Source organism: Jaculus jaculus, chromosome 2, assembly GCF_020740685.1.
Source record: "Jaculus jaculus isolate mJacJac1 chromosome 2, mJacJac1.mat.Y.cur, whole genome shotgun sequence".
NCBI lineage: Eukaryota > Metazoa > Chordata > Mammalia > Rodentia > Dipodidae > Jaculus > Jaculus jaculus.
In genome coordinates this window covers 69424890-69450472 of record NC_059103.1, presented here as the reverse complement: position 1 = coordinate 69450472, position 25583 = coordinate 69424890, and the positions used below count along the sequence as shown (strand labels likewise).

Below are 25583 nucleotides of genomic sequence, written 5' to 3'. Positions count from 1 at the left end.
CGGCGGCGGTTGCCAGGCTCCCGCGCGTTGCTTTCTGAGAGACCCGTAATATGGCTGGGGGGAGGAGGAGGAGGAGGAGGCGGCGGATCCTGACGCCCTCTGTCACCACCCGTTGAGCCATCTGCTTCCTGACGAGGTCGGTGGCTGGGGGAGGACAGCGGCCGGGCCGGGCCGGGGGACCAGGTGCGTGCGCGCCGAGGGGCGCGAGCCTCGGCGGGGCCACGCGGAATGGGCGCCGCGCGGCGCGGAGCGCGGGCCGCGTGCTGGGTGTGGGATCCCCGGCCCTGAGCCCCGGGAGCTACCGGTGCCGAGTGTGCAGAGGCGGGTCCCGGGGCGGCGGGCGCCCGGCCGCGCAGGCGAAGGCGGGGAGGTGATGCTCGGATGCCGCCCCGCCCGGGTCCTGGGGATGGAGCTTATCCGCGGGGAAGCGGGCGTGGGGCGCCGGGGCTGCGGGTGTCCAGGGCCGGAGCCGCTGGACTGCTTCTAGCCCTCGAACGGTTTGGCGGTTTTTTTCTTCTCCTTCCCGCTGTGCAGGAGAGGGAGGAGTCCCAGAGGTGTGCACTGGCCACTTCTGAACTCTGGTTACCACAACCGAAGGCCCTAGAAGCGCTGTTTACTCTTAACCTTTGTGATTCTGGGGCATAAGCATGCGGATAATGAAGCCTGGGTTCCCGATGGCCCTGATGCGCTGGGTCGGTCCCACCCTTTGCTTCTCCTACCCATGTCGCTGGGACCCCAGCCCCGACTCCCCCTCGCAACACATACTCTCCAGGCAAACCACCTAGAGATCGATTTGGTGGGGAAGGGTTTGGCAACTATGAAGGGAGAAATCCGTTGTCCTTCCCAGTTTCTAGTTACATTTGGGTCTTCTATCTTAGCAAACACTGTCGCTGTCCAACAGGAATTCATACGCAGGAGAAAACACCACTATCGTTATCCTTTTCCTAAGAAAATCAGCTGACACTTAGCGATACTTTCTACATTGTGCAGTACACAGGTTGCCGTACATCATTAGCTTATTGAATCTTCTCAAAACCCCTTTGAAACACCTCAATAATTCCCAATTTACAGATAGGGAAGCTGGCTTACCGTGAATCTACAGCCTGTACAGGAGGTTTGTCTCTGTGGAAGCTGATGGGTAAGCGACCAGCTAGGGGTCTGTTCTGTTGCCAGTCCCTTAGTGACATTTTCAACAGAGCACTGGTTATGATCAGATAGAAGTATCAGTCCCTGGGATATCCCAAGAGGCTTACTGAAGAAGGTTCAGTCATACTGTTAATGGAGAAGACAAGGCATGTCTGAACTTGCTGTGGCTGATATTATTAATGGAAGTAGGTCAGTAATGCCTACTGGTAAAGTATGGGGCAGTAGGTTTGTGGTTGGAATCACCTTGTAGTCAAAGTTTCCTTAAAATCTTGCTCACAGTGGTAATTGTAGTGTGAGAAACATAGTGTCCTCCTACTTAATCATAGGATTTCTACTGCTCACAGTTTTAATGGCTACCTTTGCAATTTAGAGGTACCAGGCTTCCTGGGAATAGGACATTCAGGAAGCTACCATTGTCTGAATTCCATTCTTCCTGCTGGCTTACTGCTGCACACACTACTCTCGTTTTTGTTTTGTTTTTTTTTTTCCCCTCCTGGTTCACATTATTTAGGCTAATTGACCTAATTCATTATTCAATGCTTTTACTAAGTGCCTACTGCGTGCTGACACTGTTCTGTGTCATGGAGATCTAGTGAGCAAGACTGAGAAGGTACCCACACTTATGGAGCTTACATTGTGGTGGAGAAAGGCAGATAAACCCAAGGAAATAAACGAAATCTCTTCAGAGAGGGGTAAGTGCTAAGATAGCTGGGAAACAGTAAGGTAATGTGATAGTGACTAAAGCAGGGTCAATAGAACGGGGTGATTGGGAAGGCTTCTTTGAGCTGGCACATCTAAGTTGAAATGGAAGGAAGGATAAGAAAGATCCAGTCATGTTCAAAGATGATTTGGTGGTTTGCTGAATCCCCATAGTAGCATTCAAGCTTGAATGGTCAATACATTTTCATGTTGTAACTTACTTTATATAGATGATATATTTGCCTCTGCAATATATATATATATATATATATATATATATATATATATACACACACACACACACACACACACACACACACGTGCTTAAGAGATGGGTTAACTTTCTGAAACAATCAGGCCATGTATATGTTGCTATAACTATTGCTACAAAGGTAGTTCATTTTCTTAAACTTTCCTGACATTTACAGTTGCATTTCTTGCTTTGCTTGTATATCCATAGACATTATATTACATGATTTGTACAAATAACTTGTTTACATGTTTTTAATGGTCGCTATGTAGGATGTATTAAAGATACTTGGAAGTATTTTAGCAGAAATGGATTTATTGGGATTTCTCTTTCATCTTAGCTCCTACCAAGTTGGGTTAAAATGTTGTTATGTGGGATGAAATCTACAGTCCAAAATGATTATACCATAAAGTGTTTATTTCCTTTTTACTTTAATTAATTAATTTATTTTGTTTTGCTGTTTCAGTTTTAGTATATATGCTGCCAAAGCTAGCACTTATTTTTTTTTTCTTTTTTCTTGTTTTTTTTGTTTTTCAAGGTAGGGTCTCACTGTAGGCCAGGCTGATCTGGAATTCACTCTGTATTCTCAGGGTGGCCTCGAAGTCACAGCAGTCCTCCTACCTCTGCCTCCTGAGTGCTGGGATTAAAGGCGTGTGCCACCACGCCCGGCTAAGCTAGCACTTATATTGGTTTATCAGGGTAGGGTCTTGCTCTAGCCCAGGCTGACCTGGAATCACTAAGTAGATTCCCACTTTGAATAAATCGAACAATTACAGTTCATAAAATAGTAGGAAGATTTATTATTGATAAGACTACCAGCTGGTCAAAAATAGGTGTATATATTACAATAATATACATAATATGATAAATTATTATATATAATTATTATAATGTATAGTATAATATATATATTATAACCTCCACAGAAATCGTTAATAAAGGTGAAAGATTTATATGATCTGAAGAGAAACCAGAGTGTTATTTTTGCATAATCTAATCATAATTCTAAATATGCTTTTTCTTCCTTTCTAATTGTGCTACAGTTTGTGCTTGACACTTTGAAATAGTGAATGTGCAAGCATTTGGCACTGGTGTCTTGTTTCATATTTGCATATCCCACATCATAAATTGAGTTTCCCTGCCCTGTCTTCTTCTAGTATGTAGTTAATTGTTTGAACATGAACATTTACAGGCACATTATTGCACTAGGTTCTTTTTCCACAGTTTACTAGTCCCTTTACTGACTATGACTCTAATAATGTTGCTTTTGTTATTTTGCTTTGCTTTAAAGGAGACAGGGATGTACAATGCTATGCAAACAGGCAACCAATAAATATTTGGTACTTGCTAAACTGAAAGATTATGGTAGCTAATTCTTCTGGTTACCAGAGATTTTCATACTCCCCATTAAAACTTCCAAGAAATAGTGAAGTTACTGGGATGATTGTTTTAAGTAGCTTAGTGATCATTCCATGTTTCAGAAATAAAATAGAATTAATCCCAGAGCCAACAGATTTTGTTTTCCACCTCTGCCTGTGTTGGCCAGTGTCCGTGTCACCAAACTACAGTCTTAAGATATATAAATAGAGGCTGGAGAGATGACTCAGAGGTTAAGGTGCTTGCCTGCAAAGCTTAATGACCTGAGTTCGATTCCTCAGTGCCCACATAAAGCCAGATACCCAAAGTGGCATAGGAGTCTGAAGTTTGTTTGCAGTGTCTAGAGGCCCTGCTGTGCCCATTCTCTTTCTCTCTGTTTGCAAATAAATAAAATTAAAACATATAAAAATAACAGCCTTTGAATTTCATAATAAAAAGCAGTTTGAGCCGGGTGTGATGGCATATGCCTTTAATCCTAGCACTTGAGAGGCAGAGGTAGGAGAATCGCTATAAGTTCGAGGCCACTCTGAGACTACATAGTGAATTTCCAGCTCAGTCTGGGCTAGGCAAGACCCTATCTCAAAAGAAAACAATAATTTTAATGTAATAATTTCTTTAAATAGTCCATCCTGTATTTTTTTTTTTTTGCCACAAAAGCATGTCTGCCTTTGTATGATACTGTTTTCTTGTGCTGCATAAAGAGAATATGACATCCCATTTTAAATCTGAAGTTAATAAAATGGCTTAGAACTTTGTTTTATTAAGGGTTTATGATGAGTTCTTAGTGCTTTCTAAGCTGATCACAGTTAAAGATTGATTTGCTTGCAAGAATGTTCATACAAATCAATATAAAAAGCAAACCTTGAGCTGGGTGTGGTAGCACACACCTATAATCCCAGCACTCGGGAGGCAGAGGTAGGAGGATCACCTTGAGTTCAAGGCCACCCTGAGACTACAGAGTGAATTCCAGATCAGTCTGAGAACCTACCTTGAAAAACCAAAAAACAAACCTTAACTAGAAGGAATCCTTGTAGCACCACTTTCCTACACACTCTCAGTTAGTTCCTGATCAATTGGACCATCCTAGGAATGCTAGTTCTAGGATTTGTGAATGCTAAATTTTGTACTCTACAAAGTTTGCCAAATAATTAATGTTTTTGTCAATATATTAAAAATAACATCTTTGTCTTGTAGTGTGATCGTGGGAAAATGGAGGAGTATGAGGAGTTCTGTGAGAAAACTCTTGCCAGAATCCAAGAAGCATCACTGTCCACAGAGAGCTTTCTACCTGCTCAGTCAGAAAGTCTCTCACTTATTCGCTTCCATGGAGTGGCTGTGCTTTCTCCACTGGTAAACTTTGTTGTTTGCTTGTTTGTTATTTATGAATGAGAGAGAGAGGGAGTGAATGGGTACACCAAGGCCTTATGCCACTGTAAACACACTCCAGACCACTTTATGTGTATGACTTTCTATGGGAATTGAGAAATCAAGCCTGGGTCAGCAGGCAGGCTTTGTAAGCAAGCACCTTTAACCACTGAGCCATCTCCCATCTCTTTTTGTACCTTTAATGAACTTTTTTCTCTAGTGAACCACTAGTGTAGCTCACAGAAGAATGAAAGGATGATTTATAAACATAACAAGTTATTTAGGGCTTATCTGTAACTAAAGAAATGCAATTCAAATGAGTTAGCATCTTTTGCCTACTAAATTTGCAATGATCCAATGGGACTTCTGTTGTTACGTTGTGGGGAAAATGCACATTTAGGGCTGGAGAGATGGCTTAGTGGTTAAATACTTGCCTGTGAAGCCTAAGGACCCCAGTTTGAGGCTCGATTCCCTGGTATCCACATAAGCCAGATGCACAAGGTGGCACATGCAATCTGGAGTTCGTTTGTAGTAGTTGGAGGCCCTGGTATGCCCATTCTCTCTTTCTCTCTCTCTCTGTCACTCTCAAATAAATAAATTAATTAAAAACAACAAAAATATGCACACTTAATGCACTTTTACTAAAAATCAGTTTTTAAAAAATATTTTATTTATTTGTGTGAGAGAGAAAGAGAATGGGCACACCAGGGCTTGTAGCCACTGCAGATGAACTCCAGATGCATATACCACTTTGTGCATCTGGCTTATATGGGTACTGGGGAATCAAACCTGAGCAAGTACCTTATCAGCTAAGCCATCTCTCTAGCCCCAGTTTATTTTATATTATTTTTTTAGTGAGCAGTTTGGTAGTGCTTATCAAAATTTTAAACTGTACACAACCTTTGATTCTTTTTGAGGGGAATATCTTATAGACTTGCTCAAGAAATATGTACAAGGTCTAGCAGCATTGTTTAAAATATCAAACAATTGATAGACAATTTGAATGTTCATAAAGAGTGGACTAGTTGCTATGTTCTATTTTATAGAATTTTATACATGCCATTAACAGTGAGTAGAACAGATTGAAAGTACAGGCACAGAAGGCTCTCCATGAACACTGCACAGAGCAAGCTTTCAGAGGCAATCTTCAGTAGTGGTTATAAGTCCAGGCTTGAGGATTGAGCTTAGGTTCAGATCACTGTTTCGCTACTCACTTACTTGGGTAAGCATGATCCATTTCTTCATCCGTTAAATGGGAATACATATAGTGCCTACCTCTTAATACTGTTCGGAGGGTTGGATGAACACATATAAAATGCTTAGAATACTGTCTGGATACTTAATATATGCTAACCATTTTCATTGTTAAAAAATGGTATATTCTGTCTCTGGGTAGGAGTGAAGGATTATAGGGTTGTTGAAAAGACACATTTATTATGATAAACACTTTGATATTATTTTTTAAATCTTTGTGACTTTGTTTTAAAGCAAAATATCATTAGAACAAAGTTAAATTTATTTTTGTTGTATAAACATTAAAAGATATATATATTTGGTTTTTCAAGGTAGCCTCTCACTCTGGCCTAGGCTGATCTGGAATGCACTATGTAGTCTCAGGGTGGCCTCAAACTCATGGCGAGCCACCTACCTTGCATCCTGAGTGCTGGGATTAAAGGTGTGCACCATCATACCTGGAAAGATCAATATTTTCTGCCATCTTTTTGTAATGGAATTTTTAAACATAGAAAAGTTGAAAGGTAGTAGAATGATCACCCATTTCCCTACTGTTTAGATTGTTGTTGTCAGTCTTGTTTATTGTGGTCATAATTTTCTATACAGATATATGTTATGCACACATCTATTTTTATAAATTGCCTGACCATTTGAAAATTGCAGATTCATGGATATATTTTAGTATATATTTTCTAAAAGTAAATATATTTTATATAAAGTCCTAACACCATTACCATACCCTACCTATACATTTTTAGTAACATCTAATATTCAACTCATATTCAGACTTTTCTCTATTTGTAACCAAAATGTCTTTTATAGCTATTTTATCTAATGTGGATCTAATCAGAGTTCACAAGCAGCATTTGCTTATTATTTTCGTTTCTTTAATATAGAGTAGTCACTCTACCTCTAAAAAAATTTTTTATGAGGGACTGGGAAGATGGCTCAGCAGTTAAAGGTGCTTGCTTGCAAAGCCTTACAGTCTAGATTCAATTCCCAAGACACCCTTAATAAGCTGGAAGCAAAAAGTGGTATACACATCTGGTGTTTGTTCACAGCAGCAAGAGCCCTGGTATGAGGGTGCACACTTGCACATACACACACACACACACACACACACACACACACACACACAGACACACAAACAACTAAATAAATATTTAAAATATTACATAGCAATGCCAGGTATGATAGCTCACACTTGTTATTCCCAGAGCTCAAAGGCTGAGATTCAAAAGCTCAAAAACTCGAAACCACATCACAACCAAGATACAATATGAGGACTTGTTTCAAAGGACAGCCACAAAATTTTTATGATATTTAAGTTTTAAAGATATAAGAGCAATTTTCTTGTGCCTTATAGTTTTGATTTGTTTGATTGTTTCCTCATGGTGACATTTAATTCATTCTCTAGTCCCTGTAGTTTCTGTAAATTGTTTAAGTCTGAAAATTTGATTAGAGTCAGGATAATTTTTTTTTAGCAAGAATTCTTTAAACATGATGCCGTATTCACCAGATTAAACTAAACTATAAGCTACAGAGTAGTTGGTTTTCCTCTCATAGTAATATGTATCTTTAATATTTGTTTAACATGACACTTGCTAGCTGGCTGGCACTTTAACAGCAAATTACTATATCATGGTTCCTTGGTACCATACAAATAAGAAAAATAAGACCTTAAACAACTTCTTTTTTTTTTTTTTTCAGGTAGGGTCTTACTGTAGCCCAGGCTGACCTGGAATTCTCTGTGTAGTGTCAGGGTGGTCTCAAAGTCATGGCAATCCTCCTACCTCTGCCTCTTCAGTGCTGGGATTAAAGGCATGCATCATGGTGTCCAGCTACTGAACAACATTTTTATCAGCTATTTAATGACATATTGCTTGATGCAATATGGACCAAAATGCCTGAGGCTTATTATGTAGAGTCTGTGAGTCTAGGACTCCTTTCAGTTATTCCTTTGTAAGCAAAATCTGATGTCTGTGGACTTATTCCATGCCTTATGTTCTGTTTGGTAGATGAACATCTCCACTTTGGAATAATTTTTTATAACATGTTTTCCATTTACAAAAGTCTAACATAAACCTTCTAGGACTTAATAACTAAGATTAAATACACTATAAAAAACTAGGGGTGGTGGTGCACGTTTTTAATCCCAGCACTTGGAAGGCAGAGGTAGGAGAATCACCGAGAGCTTGAGGTCACTTTGAGACTACATAGTGAAATCTAGGTAAGCCTGAGGTACAGTGAGACCCTACCTTGAAAAACCAACCAACCAAACAAACAAACAAACAAAAACACCAACCCCCCCCAAAACACCAAAACTATATAAATATATGATACGTGGGAGCCTTTGATGTTTTAGGCACATTGTGTGTTTGGTTTTACATTTAAAAACATATTTTTTTTTTATATGAGAGAGAGCGAGAATGGGTGTGCCAGGGCCTCTAGCCACTGCAAACAAACTCCAAACGCATGCACCACCTTGTGCATTTGGCTTATGTGGGTACAGGGGAATCAAACCTGGGTCCTTTGGCTTCACAGGCAAATACCTTAACCACAAAGCCCTCTCTCCAGCACCACATTGTTTTTTTATTGGAGGATACAATGCAGTAAGATAAAAATGTATTCTCATTTTGTAGGTAAGTATAGCATCTATTTTATTAGTAAATTTTTGGGCATTTTCTTAAGGCAGCAGAGTTAAAATATACATTGATTAGAACAAACTGAAGAATGTAAACTGAGATAGTAGAACTGAGGTTCATCAAACAACAACTTCAACACTGCCCCAATTTTCTCTCTGTCATTTTAGAGCATTTAGTAAGTGAATTTTCTTTTTAAGTTTATTTTTAGTTATGAATTTTTTGTTCAGTGTCATGCACAGATTGTAAGGGTTAAAGTTCTTTGCGTTTCAGCACATGGCATATGTCTGCATAACTAACACAAAGGAATTTTGTCACCACAGAAAGACCTTGCATGTCCTATCCCAGGTGATACCCTGACTGCTGGTCACTGGTCATATGTCTTTCATTATTGGTTAGTTTTATCTGTTGCACAAGTTTTCAGTAGTTCTGATTCAAAACTTTCTGGTTACACACACATACTCTCTCTCTCTCTTTTTTCAAGTTTTTTGCTATTTTTGTTTTCTGAGGCAGAGTCTCACTTGAGCTAGGCTGAACTGACACTTAGCAGTTCTACTACCTCAGCCTCTTGAGTACTGAGATTAAAGGCATGAGCCACCATGCTGGACTGATTGTATTTTTTTTTTTCTATTTTATTTATTTATTTGAGAGAGGAAAAGGATGAGGCAGATGAAGAAAAAGAGAAATGAGCACGCCAGGGCCTCTAGCCATTGCAAACAAACTCCAGATGCATGTGCTCCCTTGTGTATCTGGCTTACGTGGGTCCTGGGGAATCGAACCGGGGTCCCTAGGCTTTGCAGGCAAATGCCTTAACTGCTAAGCCATTTCCCCAGCCCTGTTGTTACTGTTTTTTGAGGTAGGGTCTTACTCTAGGCCAGGCTGACCTGGAATTCATTATAGTCTCAGGGTGGCTTCAAACTCACAGTGATCCTCCTACCTTGGCCTCCCAAATGCTGAGATTAAAGGCATGCATCAATATGCTCAGTCTTGATTGTATAATTTTATTGTTGAGAAATCATTGCATGTTTGTGATGTCTTGCAGCTTAATATTGAGAAGAGAAAGGCAATACAACAAGAAAAGCAGAAAGCAGTCGATGTAGAAGCAAGAAAGCAGGTTAATAAGAAGAAAGCTTTACTGACTCGTGTTCAGGAGATTCTTGAAAATGTTCAGGTCTGTGATTCAAACCCTAATATGTTATAATTTAGAAATAATGAAGTAATCATTGATCATTTCTTAGAAACATTTGAATTAATGATTTGGATATAGGTCACTAGCAAATTACTAAATAGGTTTTACTGTTATTTTTTAGTATAATTTGTAATATTCCATTTCAGTTACTTCAAGGAGAAATCATTTGTAAGTGCTGCCCAGTACTTGAATCATAGAGTTCTTAGACAGTGGAGCTATACACTGGGTACAATTGCTTATTGTTTATGTCTTATGAGTAAAAACATTGAATTCTCCATGACAAAAGTGATAGATTGGCCATTGTGGTTAGCCCCTGAACTAACCAGACTGTTTACTAAAGACTGTCTTCTCATTTTACTGCCTTCCAATATTTTTGTAGAGAGATGGTAATGATGGAAATTTTGCTCTAAGGGATGGAGAATATAATTAGATGAAATAAATCAATTGTCTAGATATTATCCCAGATTCAAATTGAAATCAGTGGAGTACATCCATACCTTTTTTTTTTCCCCAAGGTGTGGCCTCACTGTAGACCACACTGACCTGGAATTCACTATGTAGTCTTAGGGTGGCCTCAAACTCATGGTGATCCTCCTTACCTCTGCCTTCTAGTGCTAGGATTAAAGGTGTGTGCCACTATACCTAGCCCATCCATACCTTTTGCAACTATTTTTACTTAGATTAATTCAGATATGTATAAAACAATTTGTTTTAAGTTCTAGGTTATACTAAAAAGAAAAACAAATTACTTCCATTGAACAAGTAATTTCTGCCAGGCATAACACTTATTTGCTATTTGTTTTTATTTATTTATTTATTTTTATTTTTTCAAGCTAGGGTCTCAGTCTAGCATAGGCTGACCTGGGATTCACTGTGTTTTCTCAAGGTGTCCTTGAACTCATGTGATTCTCCTTCCTCTGCCTCCTGAGTGCTGGAATTAAAGGCATGCTCCACCACGCTTGGCTTATTTATTTATTTTTTAAATATTCTTGGGGTTGTCTGATTCATAGTAGATGACACATGTATAATGAGCCTATTTCCCACTAACTGCTACCTTTATTTCTCTGAGGTCTGTGGAGTATGGGTAATAGATCAAATTGCAGATTATAATTACTATCTATATTGTTTAATGTATAGCACTAATATATGAGGAGAATTCTGGCTTACCAGGTTTTTCCAATAGTTGCAACAAAAATGCCATATTCAGGTCCATTGAAGAAGATATTGTTACTAATTATACTAATTAAAATATTGTTGAGGCCAAATTCTTTGTTTAAAAAAGCATGTACAAGCTTAAATATAATTAATTGATCATATGAGGAAATTTTATATAATTCAGATAGATCTCTTTTATCCATAAAATCTATAATGCACTAGTAATGTTTGTGCTTTAAATTTAGCTTGTCTAACCAAAGTCTCATTTTAGTGGTGTACAAAAACATTGTTGGGCTGGGGAGATGGCTTAGCAGCTAAGCTATTTGCCTGCAAAGCCAAAGGACCTCGGTTCATTTCTCCAGGACCCACTTAAGCCAGATGCACAAGGGGGGGGGGGCACATGTTTTTGGAGTTCGTTTGCAGTGGCTGGAGGGCCTAGCATGCCCATTCTCTCTCTTCTTCTGTCATTCTCTCTGTCTCTTTCTCAAATAAGTAAATAAAAATAAAAAGTTTAAAAAACATGGCTGCTGAACATCACAAATATGAACTGTGAACGATTTTATATAATGAAATATTCTGTTTTGCTTAAATCTAGAATCATATTAATGAATTTGGGGTATAGTCATTGCTTTTGGTAATTTTAGACCTGAGCTTATTACCAAGTGTATTTTGTTTATTAAGTAGTATTTGGAGACCATTTGTGTCTTGTGTATAAAGTGAAATAAATGGGAGGGCTGTATGGTCTAGAGAGAAAAAAAAATAGATATAATATAAAACAACCCCCAATTGTTTAATATTCAGAATTCTGACTTCTATGTTTATTTGATAATTCTGTAATGATTTTTGCCAACTTTATATGTGCTTGTATAGTCTTGGCAACTAACCCAGTTAACTTTGTATTCTTACCAAATTTGAATTATTAGATAAAAAATGTCATTTTTTATGTAACATCTCTTATGTATACAGTTCTTCTTATTCTAATATATCAAATGTTGTACCTGCTTCAGGAGCATATGCATTAAAATTGGAACAATAGGTCAAATGTTTATCTACTTTGCTTGTTCCAGAACATATTTATAAGTTGATGTTTTAACTCATCATTAGTTAATCTAATTGAATTTGATGAGGATTTTTGAAAAGTATTTATTCATTTATTTGAGAGAGAGACACACACACAGAGAGAAACAGAAAGTGAGCATGGGTGCTCCAGGGCCTCCTGCCAATGTAAATGAATTTCAGATGCATACACCACTTTGTATATCTGTCTTTATGTGGGTACTGAGGACTTGAGCCCAGGCTTTCAAGCTTTATAAGCAAGCTCCCTTAACCCCTGAGGCACCTCTCCAGTATTTATGTAAGATCAGGTCTCACTTTAGCTCAGGCTAGCCTGGAACTCATTTTTAACCCCAGGCTGTCCTTGAACTCACAGTGATTCTCCTACTCCAGTCTCCTGCTAGAATTAAAGGTATGCATCACCATGCCCACCTTATTAATTTTTTAAGTCAAAATATTTATTTCTAAGTAATGTAAGCTGTATAGATCAGGCTTATTGTTGCAGTCAGGTTTGCATTGCTGGTAGGAATCAACCAGCCTATAGAGCAGCTTGTGGGAAAAAAGAGGTTTATTTGGGCTTACAGGCTCGAGGGGAAAGCTCCATGATAGCAGGGAAAATGATGGCATGAGCAGAGGGTAGATATCACCCTCTGGCCAACATAAGGTAGACAATAGCAACAGGAGAGTGTGCCAGACACTGGCAAGGGGAGACTAGCTATAATACCCATAAGCCGGCCCCCAACAATACACTCCCTTTAGGAGGTGTTAATTCCCAAATCTTCATCAGCTGGGAACCTGGCATTCAGAATACCTTCTAAGTTTATAGGGGATACCTGAATCAAACCAACATATTCTGCCCCTGGCCCCCATAAACTGATATCCATACATGATGTAAAATCCAATGCATTTAGTCCAACTTTAAAAGTCCCCATAGTTTTTTATCAATCTCAATGATGTTTAAACATCCCTATAATCCAAGGTCTTTTAACAGCCATAATACCAAAAAATTGCCCCCAAAACCCATAATGGCACAGAATAAACATTCACACTGCAAAGGTATATTGGGTGTAGCAAAGAAATACGCAAGCAATACATGATTTAAACAGGGCAAACACCAAACTCTGTAGCTTCAAGTCCAACAACTCTAGTCAGTGACAAGTCTCCAAGTCTGATAATTCTAACCAGCAACAAGTTTCTGGTATTCCAATTCTGCCCCTCCAGCTAGGCTACTCACAGTACTGGAAAACTTCATTGGAGCTGGCAGCTCTTCCTAGCAGCTGTCTAGTAGTCCTGTCATCTCCACTGGGTCTCCACTGCAATCCACTGTTCATCCTCACTGCTTCATGGGGTCCTCACTGCTTCATGGGGTCCCCATGCAGGCATCCAGCAAACTTGTTTCACACTGCCCATGGCCATTTCCAAAACACAAGACCATGTTGTAAACTCAATGACCCTCTCTTTCCTGCATTTCTTATACTCCACAATAGGGTTAGGGTGCCAATTTGTTAATCCAGGGGGGCGGAGAATAAAGCAGACTTTGAAGAACAGGACACCCCTTGACCATTCAGGCTCCTTCAAAAGAGTCTACATTCTTCCTGTTGCCCCAGTGTAGGTCAGCTGGCCCAATCTCAATGATTGTAATCCCTCAAACAATTTGCAGGTGAATGGGTAGCAGTTTAGGCCCAAAGATTTTATTTTTTCTGTGTCATATCCCTCTGCCCACAACAGTCCATTTTTATGCAATAAAATCCTGCACAACTTCTTAGGACACAGACATAACAGCAAGCCTCTCAAACTGCTTCTAGCTCAGTCCAAGCAAATCTCTTTCTTACCCTCATAAGCCAACCCTCACAGTCCAAAGTTCTTATTGTATTTAGGCTTTTCAACTCTGACCAGAATAGTCAGTCCATCAAGCCGTATTTACAGCACTGCAAGGCATCTCTTAGTCCAAGGTTTCAAATCCTTCCCCATTCCTCTTGAAAATCAGTTCCAAAAGGCCAAAGCCACACAGGTGTCTAGCAGCAATCCCACTCCTTGGTACCACTTTACCGTTGTAGTCAGGTTCACATTGCTGGTAGAAATCACCCAACCAAGAACAGCTTGTAGGAGAAAAAGAGGTTTATTTTGGCTTACAGGCTTGAGGTGGAAGCTCCATGATGACATGAGTAGAGGGTGGACATCATCCCCTGGCCAACATTAGGTGGACAATTGCAACACAAGAGTGTGCCAGACACTGGCAAGGGGATATTGGCTAAAACACCCATAAGCCGGCCTCCAACAACACACTCCCTCTAGGAGGCGTTAATTCCCAAATCTCCATCAGCTGGGAACCTAGCATTCAGAATACCTTCTTAGTTTATGGGGGATACCTGAATCAAACTACCACATTTTGTTACTACAAATTTTACCTCATTTTATGAAGTTTTACTGAAACTTGATTAAGCAGGAAGCAAGAGTCTTGTTGAATTAGTTTTTGCTCAATGTTTTAAACAAGTTTGACTTTGTTAGCTAGGGAATCATTTATGTAAGATTTATTTGGCATTTTTGCATATACTTTTAAAATTTTTTATGAGAATATAAGAGAGAGAGAAAGAGAATTGGTGCACCAGGGCCTATAGCCACTGCTCTTAAACTCAAGATGTGTGCACCACCTTGTGTGCATGTCTCACCTTGTGCACATGTGTCACCTTGTGCATCTGGCTCACATGGGCTCTAGGGAGTCCTTAGGCTTCACTGGCAAGTGCCTTAACTGTAAGCCATCTATCTCTCCAGTTCATTTTTGCTTCTGTTATCATTGTTAAATGATAGTTGTCCTTGGAGGATTGATTGGTGATAGTAATATATATAATCAGAAGAAAATTAAGGAACTTGCCTCTGTTCTGAGATTAAATTGCATACATATGCATTTGTGTGTTTTGTATCAGATTAAATCTTGTTTTTTCTTTTTCTTTTTTTATTTGTATGAGAGAAAGACAGACAAAATCAGAGTGCCAGGGCCTCCAGCCACTGCAATTGAACTCCAGACACATGCACCATCTTGTGTACATGTGTGAACTTGCATGCTTACATCACCTTGCATGTTTAGCTTATGTGATATCTGGAGAGTTGAGCATGAATCCTTGGGCTTCATAGGCAAGTGTCTTAACCACTAAGCCATCGCTAAGGTGATTTTATATATATATATGTATATATATATAATATACATATAATATATAATATATTATAATATATAATAAATAATATATTATACATATGTGTATAAATATATAAATGAACTCCAGATGCATGTGCCACTGTGTGCATCTGGCTTATGTGGGTCCTGGGGAATCAAACCTAGGTCCTTTGGCTCTGCAGGCAAGTGCCTTAACTGCTACGTCATCTCTCTAGCTCTTTAAAATAAATTTTTAAATATTTTTATAGTGGTTTGATCCCCATGTGATAAAGGGTATCATTGAAACTTATTGTGTATTTATCTTTAAAATTTATATATTTATTTGAAAGAGAGAGAATGGGCACGCCCCTGCAGATGAACTCCAGATTCATGTACCACTTATGCATCTATCTTATGTGGGCACGGGGGAATCGAACCTGGGTCCTTAGACTTCACAGCAAGGGCTGTGGTTACGATAAGCTATTTCTATCTCTAATTTTTTTTTTTTTTTTTTTGTTTTTGAGGTAGGGTCTCATTCTACTGACTTGGAATTCACTATGTAGTCTCAGGGTAGCCTTGAGTTCATGGCAATCCTTCTACCTCTGCCTCCTTAGTGCTGGTATTAAAGGTGTGTGCCACTATGCCTGGCTCTCTAAAAAATTTTTTTTGAGACATTGTTTCACTGTAACCCAGGCTGGTCTTGAACTTGCAGCAATCCTTCGGTCTCAGTATCCTGAGTGCTGAGATTATAGGCATGAACCAACCACCTTGCCCTTTGTGTTTTCAAATATTTTAAAAATATTTTTATTTTTATTTATTTGAGAGAGGCAGAGAGAAAAGGGTGGGGTGCGGGAGAGAATGGGCATGCCAGGGCCTCTAGCCACTGCAAACAAACTACAGACGTATGTGCCACCTTGTGCATCTGGCTTGTGTGGGTCCTGAGAAATTGAACATGGGTCCTTTGGCTTTGTAGGCAAGCGCCTTAGCCTCTAAGCCATCTCTCCATCCCTCAAACATCATCTTTGTTTGCATGTGTATGTGTGTGTGGGTGATGTGTCAACATGTAGGTGTGTTTGTAGATATATATGGGTACACATGTATGTGCTTCTGTATGTGAAAGCCAGAGGTTAACTTCAGGTTGTCTACCTTTATTTCTCTCCACCTTATTTTTTAATTTTTATTTACTTATTTATTTGAGAAAGATAGGGAGGAAGAGAGAGAGAGAGAATGGGCCTCCAGCTGCTGCAAACACATTCCAGACACATGTGCCACCTTGTGCATCTGGGTTATGTGGGTCCTGGGAAGTTGAACCTGGGTCCTTTGCTGTGCAGGCAAGTGCCTTAACCACTAAGCGATCTCTCCAGCCCCTCTCCACTTTATTATTGAGACAGGGTCTTGCACTAAAACTGGGACTCACAGACTCAACTAGGAAGCTATCCAGCAAGCTCCATGGATCCTCTTGTCTCCATCTTCCTAGTGCTGGGATTACAGTCATGTGCCACTTCACCCAGATTTTGTGTGGGTGATAGGAATATGAACTCATTTCTACTGTATTGACTGAGCCATTTTCCCAGCCCAGAGCTCTTGAGATTTTAGTCTTTATTTATTTTATTTGATTTGATTTTTTATTTTTGTGAGGTAGGTATAGCCAGCCCAGTCTGGCCTTTATTTTACTCTGTAGTTCCAGGCTGGCCTTGAACTCACAGTGATAATCCTACCTCTGCCTACTGAATGCTGGGATTAAAGGTGTGTACCAACATGCCTGGCTTAGATTTTATTTTATTTCAGAAATCAAAGGCTTTTTATGCAAGGGAGAAATGCTAATTTGTGGGCTGGAGAGATGGCTCAGCAGTTAAAGTGCTTGCCTCAGAACCTAATGACCTGGGTTTGATTCCCCAGTACACACCTGAGCCAGATGTACAAAGTGGCACATGTGCCTGGAGTTTGCAGTGGCAAGAGGCCCTGCACACCTATTTTTTTGGTATCTCTTTCTCTCTCTCTCTGTATCTCTCTTCTTTCAAATAAAGTTTTTAAAAAAGATATTCTAATTTGTAAATATCCTTTTTTCAGGTTAGAAAAGCACCTAATGCCTGTGATTTTGATCAGTGGGAGACTGAAACAGTTTACTCTCATGTAGAAGTCAGAGATGTAAATGGTCCTGCTACATTTCCAAACAGCTTGCCAAGCCCCATGGAGCACTCTATTTTAGTAAATCCTGAAACGATAACTGATATGTTGCCTTTGGACAAGGAGGACCAACAAAAATCTAATGAGATGGACCTATCTAGAGATTCTGAAGGATTTGATTCTCCAAAGCACTGTGATAGTTCAAATATTAGTCATGCAGAGAATGAAGTTTCTCCAAAGGTCTCTTCAGCAACCTCACAGGAGACTCTTATTTCTGATGGTCTCCTCTCAACAAATGAAGAACAGGATCGATTACATGCAGCAGAAGTCACCCTAGACCCCTACATAATGAGCCTTCAGAACCTGATGAAAAAGTCAAAGGAATATGTAGAAAGACACAGTCTGGGAAGTAGCACAAAGAGGAGTGTTAATGAGAGTCATTCAGACAAAGAAAATGACACTGCCAATGTAAGTGACTGTGTGAGGGAGAAAATTTTGTTGACAGGCAGATACTGTGGCTCAGTTATTCCTGACAAACCAAGCCTTAATAAGTCAAATGTTCTCCTCCAAGGTGCCTCCTTTCAAGCAAACAGCATGAATACATCAGTTTCAGCTAGCTTTTCTAAAGTAGACTTACCTATACAAACTAGTCATCTTGTTATTCCAGATTCTGAGTCTGATGTTAAAGGTATTCCCACTTTAATTACTGAAAATAAAGTCATCAAAAGTCTCACAGGTTCTTATGCCAGATTGCCTAGTCCAGAGCCAAGCATGAGTCCTAAAATGCATCGAAGGCGTTCCAGGCCATCATCAACATGTCATATTCTCATAAATAACCCAATAAATGCCTGTGAGTTAAGCCCAAAGGGAAAAGAGCAGGCAGAAGACATAATTGCTGCAGTTACTGATGAAAAAACAAACATACTTGAAAGTGTGCCAAAGTCACCAGTTGATTTAATGGGAGCTTATTCAAGCAAGATTCATGCTAGCAAAAATGTATCTGAAGTTACAGAGGATCTGATTGTAGGTAAATCAAGACAGGTATGTCAATCTTTAGGGGATCAGTTAGAAAATAAAGTAACTGTAGAGCAATCTATTGTGGAAGGTCAGTTACCATCTTACGAGAGAGAAGTACAGAAAATGAATAGTACTTGTACGGTGATGCCCAAATTGCATGAGCCATATGCCACCATTCAGTGCATAGCAAGTCAAAACTTTGGAAACGTGTGTGGACCCAAGTCTACCAATATGTCTGAGAAAATCTGCAATTCACAAATGGAACTAAATAAATCTTATGATGTAAAAAATCCATCTCCTTTACTTATGCAAAACCAGAATACCAGGCAGCAGATGGACACACCTACGGTGCCCTGTGTAAATGAACAGTTTGTGGATAACAGTTTTGAAAAAGTTAAGCGGAGACTTGATTTAGATATTGATAGTTTGCAAAAAGAAAACTGTCCTTATGTCCTAACAACTGGAAGAGCTGAACAGGAAAGGCAACATGTGCCAGAAAAAAGATGCCCTAAGGGGTCTGTCTACATGAACAAGAACAAAACGCTAGATGCTAGTAGCATCAAAGGTAAGGAAAGTTTGAAGTGATTGATACTCCCACAAAGGTGGCACTTTTGTTTTAATATATTTAATGGACATTTTCTGAAATAAAGTGCAGTTGCCATCAGGTATTCATAAGGGCACTTAGTTTTATTTATCTTATGACAAAACATAATTAGCTGTTATGCTTTCTTCAAGGATTTGCACAAATGAATGAGGAAGCTTTCATAGTCCACTTGGTATAGTAAAATTAATTGACTTGTGGAAACAGTTCTTGCATGAAACACTTTTAGCCTAGTACGTTATGAGGTCTTCTGTTGGGTTGTAGTTTCTATTGTTTTTGACAGTTTGCTCTTTAGTTTTAATGAGATTTTCATGGAGTTGGCCCTTTGGTAAGTACTTTAACATCAAATCATTATAATGTCACAAATTAGGGCTGAAGTAATGCTTGAAGAATAGTTTTTATTGACAAATTTGATTGCATGTTTCTGTTACCTCCAATTTTACATTAATTGGCTAATGCTTTTTTTTTCTTCAGTATTTCTTTTGTTGTCATGGTTTGTAATTCTTCATCCCTGATATGGAAGACACAAGTCAAGTAAATTATGTTGCTAGAACTTAGGGGGAAAATGTTTATGGCAGAATGCTTAAAACTATCATTACTAAAACCTTAATAACTCCATTTGATACCTGAGGAACTAACTTGGAGCCTCCAAGTAGAGAACCTAGCATGGCTGAAGGTTGCCTGAATGAAGATGAAAAGAACAAAAGCCAGCTTCCAGGTAGTTCTGACAGTGTTGCTTTAAAAAAAACAATTTTGCTGTGTGTGGTGGCACACGCCTTTAATCCCAGCAATCAGGAGTTAGAGGTAGGAAGATCGCCATGAGTTTGAGGCCACCCTGAGACTCCATAGTGAATTCCAGGTCAGCCTGGGCCAGAGTGAGACCCTACCTCGAAAAACCAAAAACTAAAAAACAACAATTTTATTTATTTATTTGCAAACAGAGAGAGAGAGAAGAGAATGGGTATGCCAGGGCCTCCAGCTGCTGCAAATGAACTCCAGATGCATGTGCCACTTTGTACATCTGGTTTTATGTGGGTACTGGAGAATTGAACCCAGGTTGTTAAGCTTTATAGACAAGTGCCTTAACCACTGAGCAGCTCTCCAGCTCCTGACAGTGCTTTAATAAGCAGGATGATGTCAGTCATGGAGATGGACAGTAGCTGTCAAAGCAAGTGAAGCAGGCAGTGCAGTATGACTAGAGCTACCCACACTCCATGTGCATTTTCACTTACAGGGTTCTTAAATTGGAGCTAGAGAAGCTATACTTCTAGTACTTTCCCAGTTCCTTGGCCATATAAAAATTGCACATAGGGTTGGAGAGTGGCTCAGTGGTTAAAGATGCTTTCTTGCAAAGCATGGTGACCCTGGTTTGTTTCCTCAGTATCCACATAAAGCCAGATGGACAAAGTGGCACATGTACTTGGAGTTCATTTGCAGTGGTAGGAGGCCCTGGTATGCCCATTCTATCCTCTCTTTCTATTTCAAATAAATATTTAGGATAAAATTGCACATAAATAAATGCAAAGTGTTGTAGCTAGATACAATATTTTAAGGAATAAATTATAGGAAGACTCTAACAGTAGGACAATAGTGTATAATATACTTTAGTAAAACTCACTGAGGAAAAGTCTGATGGGTTTGTGAGTATCTACTTGCTATATCTGCATAATACTTAGTACTTCAACATTTTATTATGTCTACCTGCTTGCTTGTCATGATTTCTCTTCAAATGTTTTTTTGTAACTAAAATAATCTTGGATTTTAAATATTTTATTTATTTGAGATTGAGAGGCAGATAGAGAGGTAAATAGAGAATGGGCATACCAGGGCCTCTAGCCACCACAAACAAACTCCAGATGCATGTGCCACCTCATGTAGCTGGTTTCACATAGATACTGGGGAATTGAACACTGGTCCTTAGGCTTTGTAGGCAAGCACCTTAACTGCAACACCATCTCTCCAACCCCAATCTTCAATTTTAAAATTTCATTTTTTGTTTTGTTTTTGTTCTTTGGTTTTTCAAGGTAGGGTCTCCCTTTAGCCCAAGCTGACCTCCTTGAACTCAAAGCAGTCCTCCTACCATTGCCTCTCAAGTGCTGGGATTAGAGGCGTGTGCTACCACACTCAGCTAATCTACTCTTTTTTTGAACCTTAAGCTGAGAAAAGTTTACATTCCTACCAGAGAAACATTCACCTTAAAAATGAAGGCAAAGTAAAAGCTACAAGGTACCAATAGCAGGGATCTGGAGGAGGACAAAGCCCAGAAGAATAATTGTTGGTGAGATTTAGTTGAGCACCACATTTTAAAGCTATCCATACCCTGGAGACTTGGTAAGACACAGAATTTTGGCTCTATCCATGCTGGTCATGGGGTCTGGTAAATGAGTGTGTAAAGGTAATATAATACAGTTCTGTCTCTTGAGCAGCATCAAAGAAGAGAAGTCGCAGGTGAGAATGGTTCACATTGGTGAACTGGCTTTATCTGCTTGGATTGTGTCAGGTCCTGTAATACCCTCTGGTCAGAAGTATAACTCAAATTATAACATAAAATTTTAGATACTAGATTAGTATTGAATTTTCTTAACTTAAGGGGACATGTTTCTTTTCAGAAGGTGAGATACTAAAAAACAAGATGTTAGCTTTTGAAGAAATGCGAAAAAGACTAGAAGAACAGCATGCCCAGCAGTTATCGCTCCTCATAGCTGAGCAGGAGAGGGAACAGGAAAGATTGCAGAAGGTGAGGAATTAGGATGTTGGGGGATAGGCTGGTAAGTGACAGTTAGTCAAGGATACATATGAATTTGGGTCATGTATAGAGGGTATGGTAACTTTTCCCTTATTTCTTAATCTAAGGTGGTCATTGATTTTGATACATGAACAGTATTTTTGTCAAAATGTGAGGTGTAATATTGAGATCTTTACTCATAAGTAATTATGTAATTTATGAAAAGAATACTTTATTGAATTTTTTTTTTCAAGGTAAGGTCTCACTGTAGTTCAGACTGACCTGGATTTCACTTTGTAATCTCAGGGTGGCCTCAAATTCATGGTGATCTTCCTACCTCTGCCTCCCTAGTGTTGGGATCAAAGGCATGTGCCATCATGCCTGGCTTACTTTATTGAATTCTTAACATAAAAATTCTAGTATTTTTAGGGCTAGAGAGAGAGCTCAGTGGTTAAGGAACTTGCCTGCAATGCCTAACAACCCAGGTTTGATTCTACAGTGCCCCAACATAACCAGATGCACAAAGTGGTGCATGCATGTTTAATTCATTTGCAGTGTGGCTAGAGGTCCTGGTGCACCTATCTCTTTCCCCTCTCTCATTGCAAATAAATAGACAAAACCAGATGTACAAGGGCACACATGCATCTGGAGTTCATTTGCAGTGGCTGGAGGCCACTCTCTACCCCTCTTTCTCTGTTGTTCTCAAATAAAAAAATAAAAATAAAAAACAAAAAAAATTTAAAAATATTTTATTTATTTGAGAGAGAGAGAGAGAAATACAGATAGAGAGAATGGACATGCCAGGGCCTTCAGCCACTGCAAATGAACTGCAGACACATGTGCTACCTTGTGCATCATCTAGCTTACATGGGTACTGGGGAATTGGACCTGGGTCCTTAGCCTTTGCTGGGCGGTGCCTTAAATACTAACCCATCTCTCCAGCCCAAAATTCTAGCATTTTTTAAAGGTATTTTATAAATACACATTTTTTTCATGAGGAATGTAGTAAGGACATTTGTTTTAATATTATAGTAATATTACATGTAAAAACTAAATTCTAAAAATCAAACAAGTTGTCAATTTTATTTGAAGGGAAAAAATTAGATAAATAATAATTTGTTATTAGTTACATATAGTTTAGGCTAAGCCTAGAATGACTCTATTTAGGGACGGAATTAAGAATCTAGCATATTATAATAAACTGTTAATCTGCAGGAAATAGAGGAGCAAGAGAAGATATTAAGAGAGAAGAAGGCCCTTGCAGCAGAAGTCTCGGAAGTGCACATCAGCAGTGCAGTTGAGTTAGAGTGGAGAACAAGAGGTGACTCTGGCTTGCTAGAGACAATGCTGTCTCAAGTGAACTCAGTCCATACTTCAAATAACTCTGGTAAGTACTGAGAAAGTCTGTGTTCAGTAGGAATATTATCATAAAAACCATTTTATTTGTACTGTCCTTCACATTATTCCATGTCCATCCCCCTGGTACTTGCCAGCTGCTTAGTACTGGTGATGAATGAAATGAGAGCAGATCAAAGACTGCCAACCAGGTGTTCATAAGAAAAGACTCCCTTAACAAAACATAGGAAATTCAGCATGAGGTCAATGTGTGTTCATTCATGGAGCAGGTGATATGCTGCAAGTGAAAACAGTTTATTATCTCCCAAGTGATCTTGAATTACCTCTAATTTCCCAGTCTGGGTTAGAGTTTATCTTCACAGCATCAGTTACCCTGAGATGCTGGCTGTGATGAAAAGGTCCATCTGCTACATAAGCTTGATGCTCATACATTTTTAAATTCTGAATACAGATCCATTTCAGAGGCAGTTGTTTTCTTCATGTGTGTCACAAATGTTTACTAGAATGTTGTGCATATTCTAATATCAAGAATGATACTGTAGATTACTATACTACACTGTGCTATATATTTCTGTAGGTTTCACCAATTCTGCCCTACACTATAGCTTTGGTTCTGCAAGTGAAGCACCATTCTACCTCTGGGGATCACAAACTAGTGGCATGACCAAACTCTCAGTGACAAGGCCTATTGGAAGGGCCCAAACTAGATGGTCTCAGGTGGGCATATTTGATCTATGTTTATTATCTATCTTTGTTTAAAGCTATATTATCTTAGGCTGTACAAATGAACACTGGTGTTTTTTGTTTTTTCTTTTGCCTATGTCAAATAGATTTGCTTCTGGTACAAATAAAACTACACAGAGCAAATATATAAAGAATTAGTTTGTTGTAATAGAGTAAGAAAATAATTGAATATGGTGCTTGAATTCTTAAAACATTGTTTCTCATTTTTGTTATTATTTTAGTTATTCGATGTTTTTTGTGGTTCCAAATGAATTTTTGGATTGTTTTTCTATTTCCATGAAGAATGCCTTTGGAATTTCAATGGGGATTGCATTAAATGTGTAGATTGCTTTTGGTAAGATTGCCATTTTCACAATATTGATTCTTCCAATCCAGGAACAAGGGATGTTTTTCCACTTCCTAGTGTCTTCTGCAATTTCTCGCTTGAGTGTTTTAAAGTTTGTTTCTAATTTCTCTTAGGTTTTTAGTCCAGAAATACAAGCAAAATTTAACAAAATAACAGCGGTGGCAAAAGGATTTCTTACTCGTAGACTCATGCAGACAGATAAGCTGAAGCAGCTTCAACAAACTGTAAAAGTAAGACTGTTGAAACTTGTCTCTTTCATTTCTATCATAGTATCATTTCTGAATTTTTAAAAATTTACTTGTTCATATGTGTAAGTGTGTATGGGCTCCTGCCACTGTACACAAATGTCTATCCTACCTTAAGTGGGCAGCTTGGGAACTGAATCCAGGCTGACAGGCTTTGCAAGCAAGTGCTTTAACCACTGTGCCATGCACACAGCCCCTCTGAACCATGTTTACAGCCCCTCTGTGTTTCTGTCAGTCTTCTGACAGTTGAGCTAACATGAGTTCAGAACTCAAACCATATTATTGTCAGTGTCATTTCTTCAATTTTGCCAGATAATTCATAATTTTTTGGTCAAAGTTATCTTTGTTGTTCTTGATTAGAAATCATATTTAGAGCTGGGTGTGGCGGTGTACATCTTTAAACCCAGTACTCGAGAGGTAGAGGTAGGAGAATTGTTGTGAGTTTGAGGCCGAACTGGAACTACAGAGTGAGCTACAGGTCAGCCTGGGCTAGAGTAAGACTCTACTTTGAAGAAAAACAAAAAACAAACAAACAAAAATATGCATTTTATTTTTCCATGTAAGTTCAGGAATAGTTTTTAGTTTTATGTTTTTAGATCAAATCAAGACCATTTTGTTTATAGGTAATAGTTTTCTGACAGACCCCTTCCCACAATCCCTATTATATCCTGAGTGATATATTACACTGTTCTTGTACATTTGGCAAAATGTTATATTGGAGAAATAAAAAGAACAATTGAGGTAGGTATTTATCCTCTTGTACAGGAATCATCTATCTGAGCTTCTATACCTTGTTTTGCAGTGAATGATGCATATATAACATCTCTCGTCTCTTAATAAGTTACAATGCTCATTTCTGAGAATATGGATATAAAAGCTATACTCTTAAATCTACTGACATTTCCTTAATCTGTTATTACTCCTTCATACCTTTACCGTAAGGGTAGACTTCATCCCAAGATGTTTCCCTTTCCCCTCAGTTATTTCTGTCTGGAAGCTGAACTCCTGTCTCTGATCATGTAAAGATGCATGGAGTTAGGGGTTGGGGAGTGGAGATTCAGCTTGTTAAGATAGTGGCCTGAAGTCTGCTGATATAATGCCATTATTTTAATTTTGAAATGTAAAATCAGGCTGTCACTTAATTCATAAAGCACATAATTAA

The 25583-nt window shown here is 38.9% G+C and overlaps 1 protein-coding gene across 6 annotated transcripts in view; it reads left to right on the top strand.

Annotated features, from left to right (window-relative positions):
- Ccp110 (centriolar coiled-coil protein 110) overlaps positions 1-25583 on the top strand; it is a 35144-nt gene continuing 9561 nt past the window's right edge. For 2 of the 6 annotated variants that reach the window (XM_045143243.1, XM_045143237.1), the window contains exons 1-9: positions 1-136; positions 1697-1838; positions 4667-4822; positions 9755-9883; positions 17331-18969; positions 21615-21742; positions 22946-23117; positions 23664-23803; positions 24290-24406. In XM_045143243.1, coding sequence (XP_044999178.1) covers positions 4682-4822; positions 9755-9883; positions 17331-18969; positions 21615-21742; positions 22946-23117; positions 23664-23803; positions 24290-24406 — 2466 coding nt within the window. In that variant the 5' untranslated portion in view covers positions 1-136; positions 1697-1838; positions 4667-4681. Of the gene's footprint in view, positions 184-1696; positions 1839-4666; positions 4823-9754; positions 9884-17330; positions 18970-21614; positions 21743-22945; positions 23118-23663; positions 23804-24289; positions 24407-25583 lie in introns of all 6 variants that reach the window. The other 4 variants (XM_045143242.1, XM_045143238.1, XM_045143239.1 and 1 more) reach the window with 4 other exon arrangements.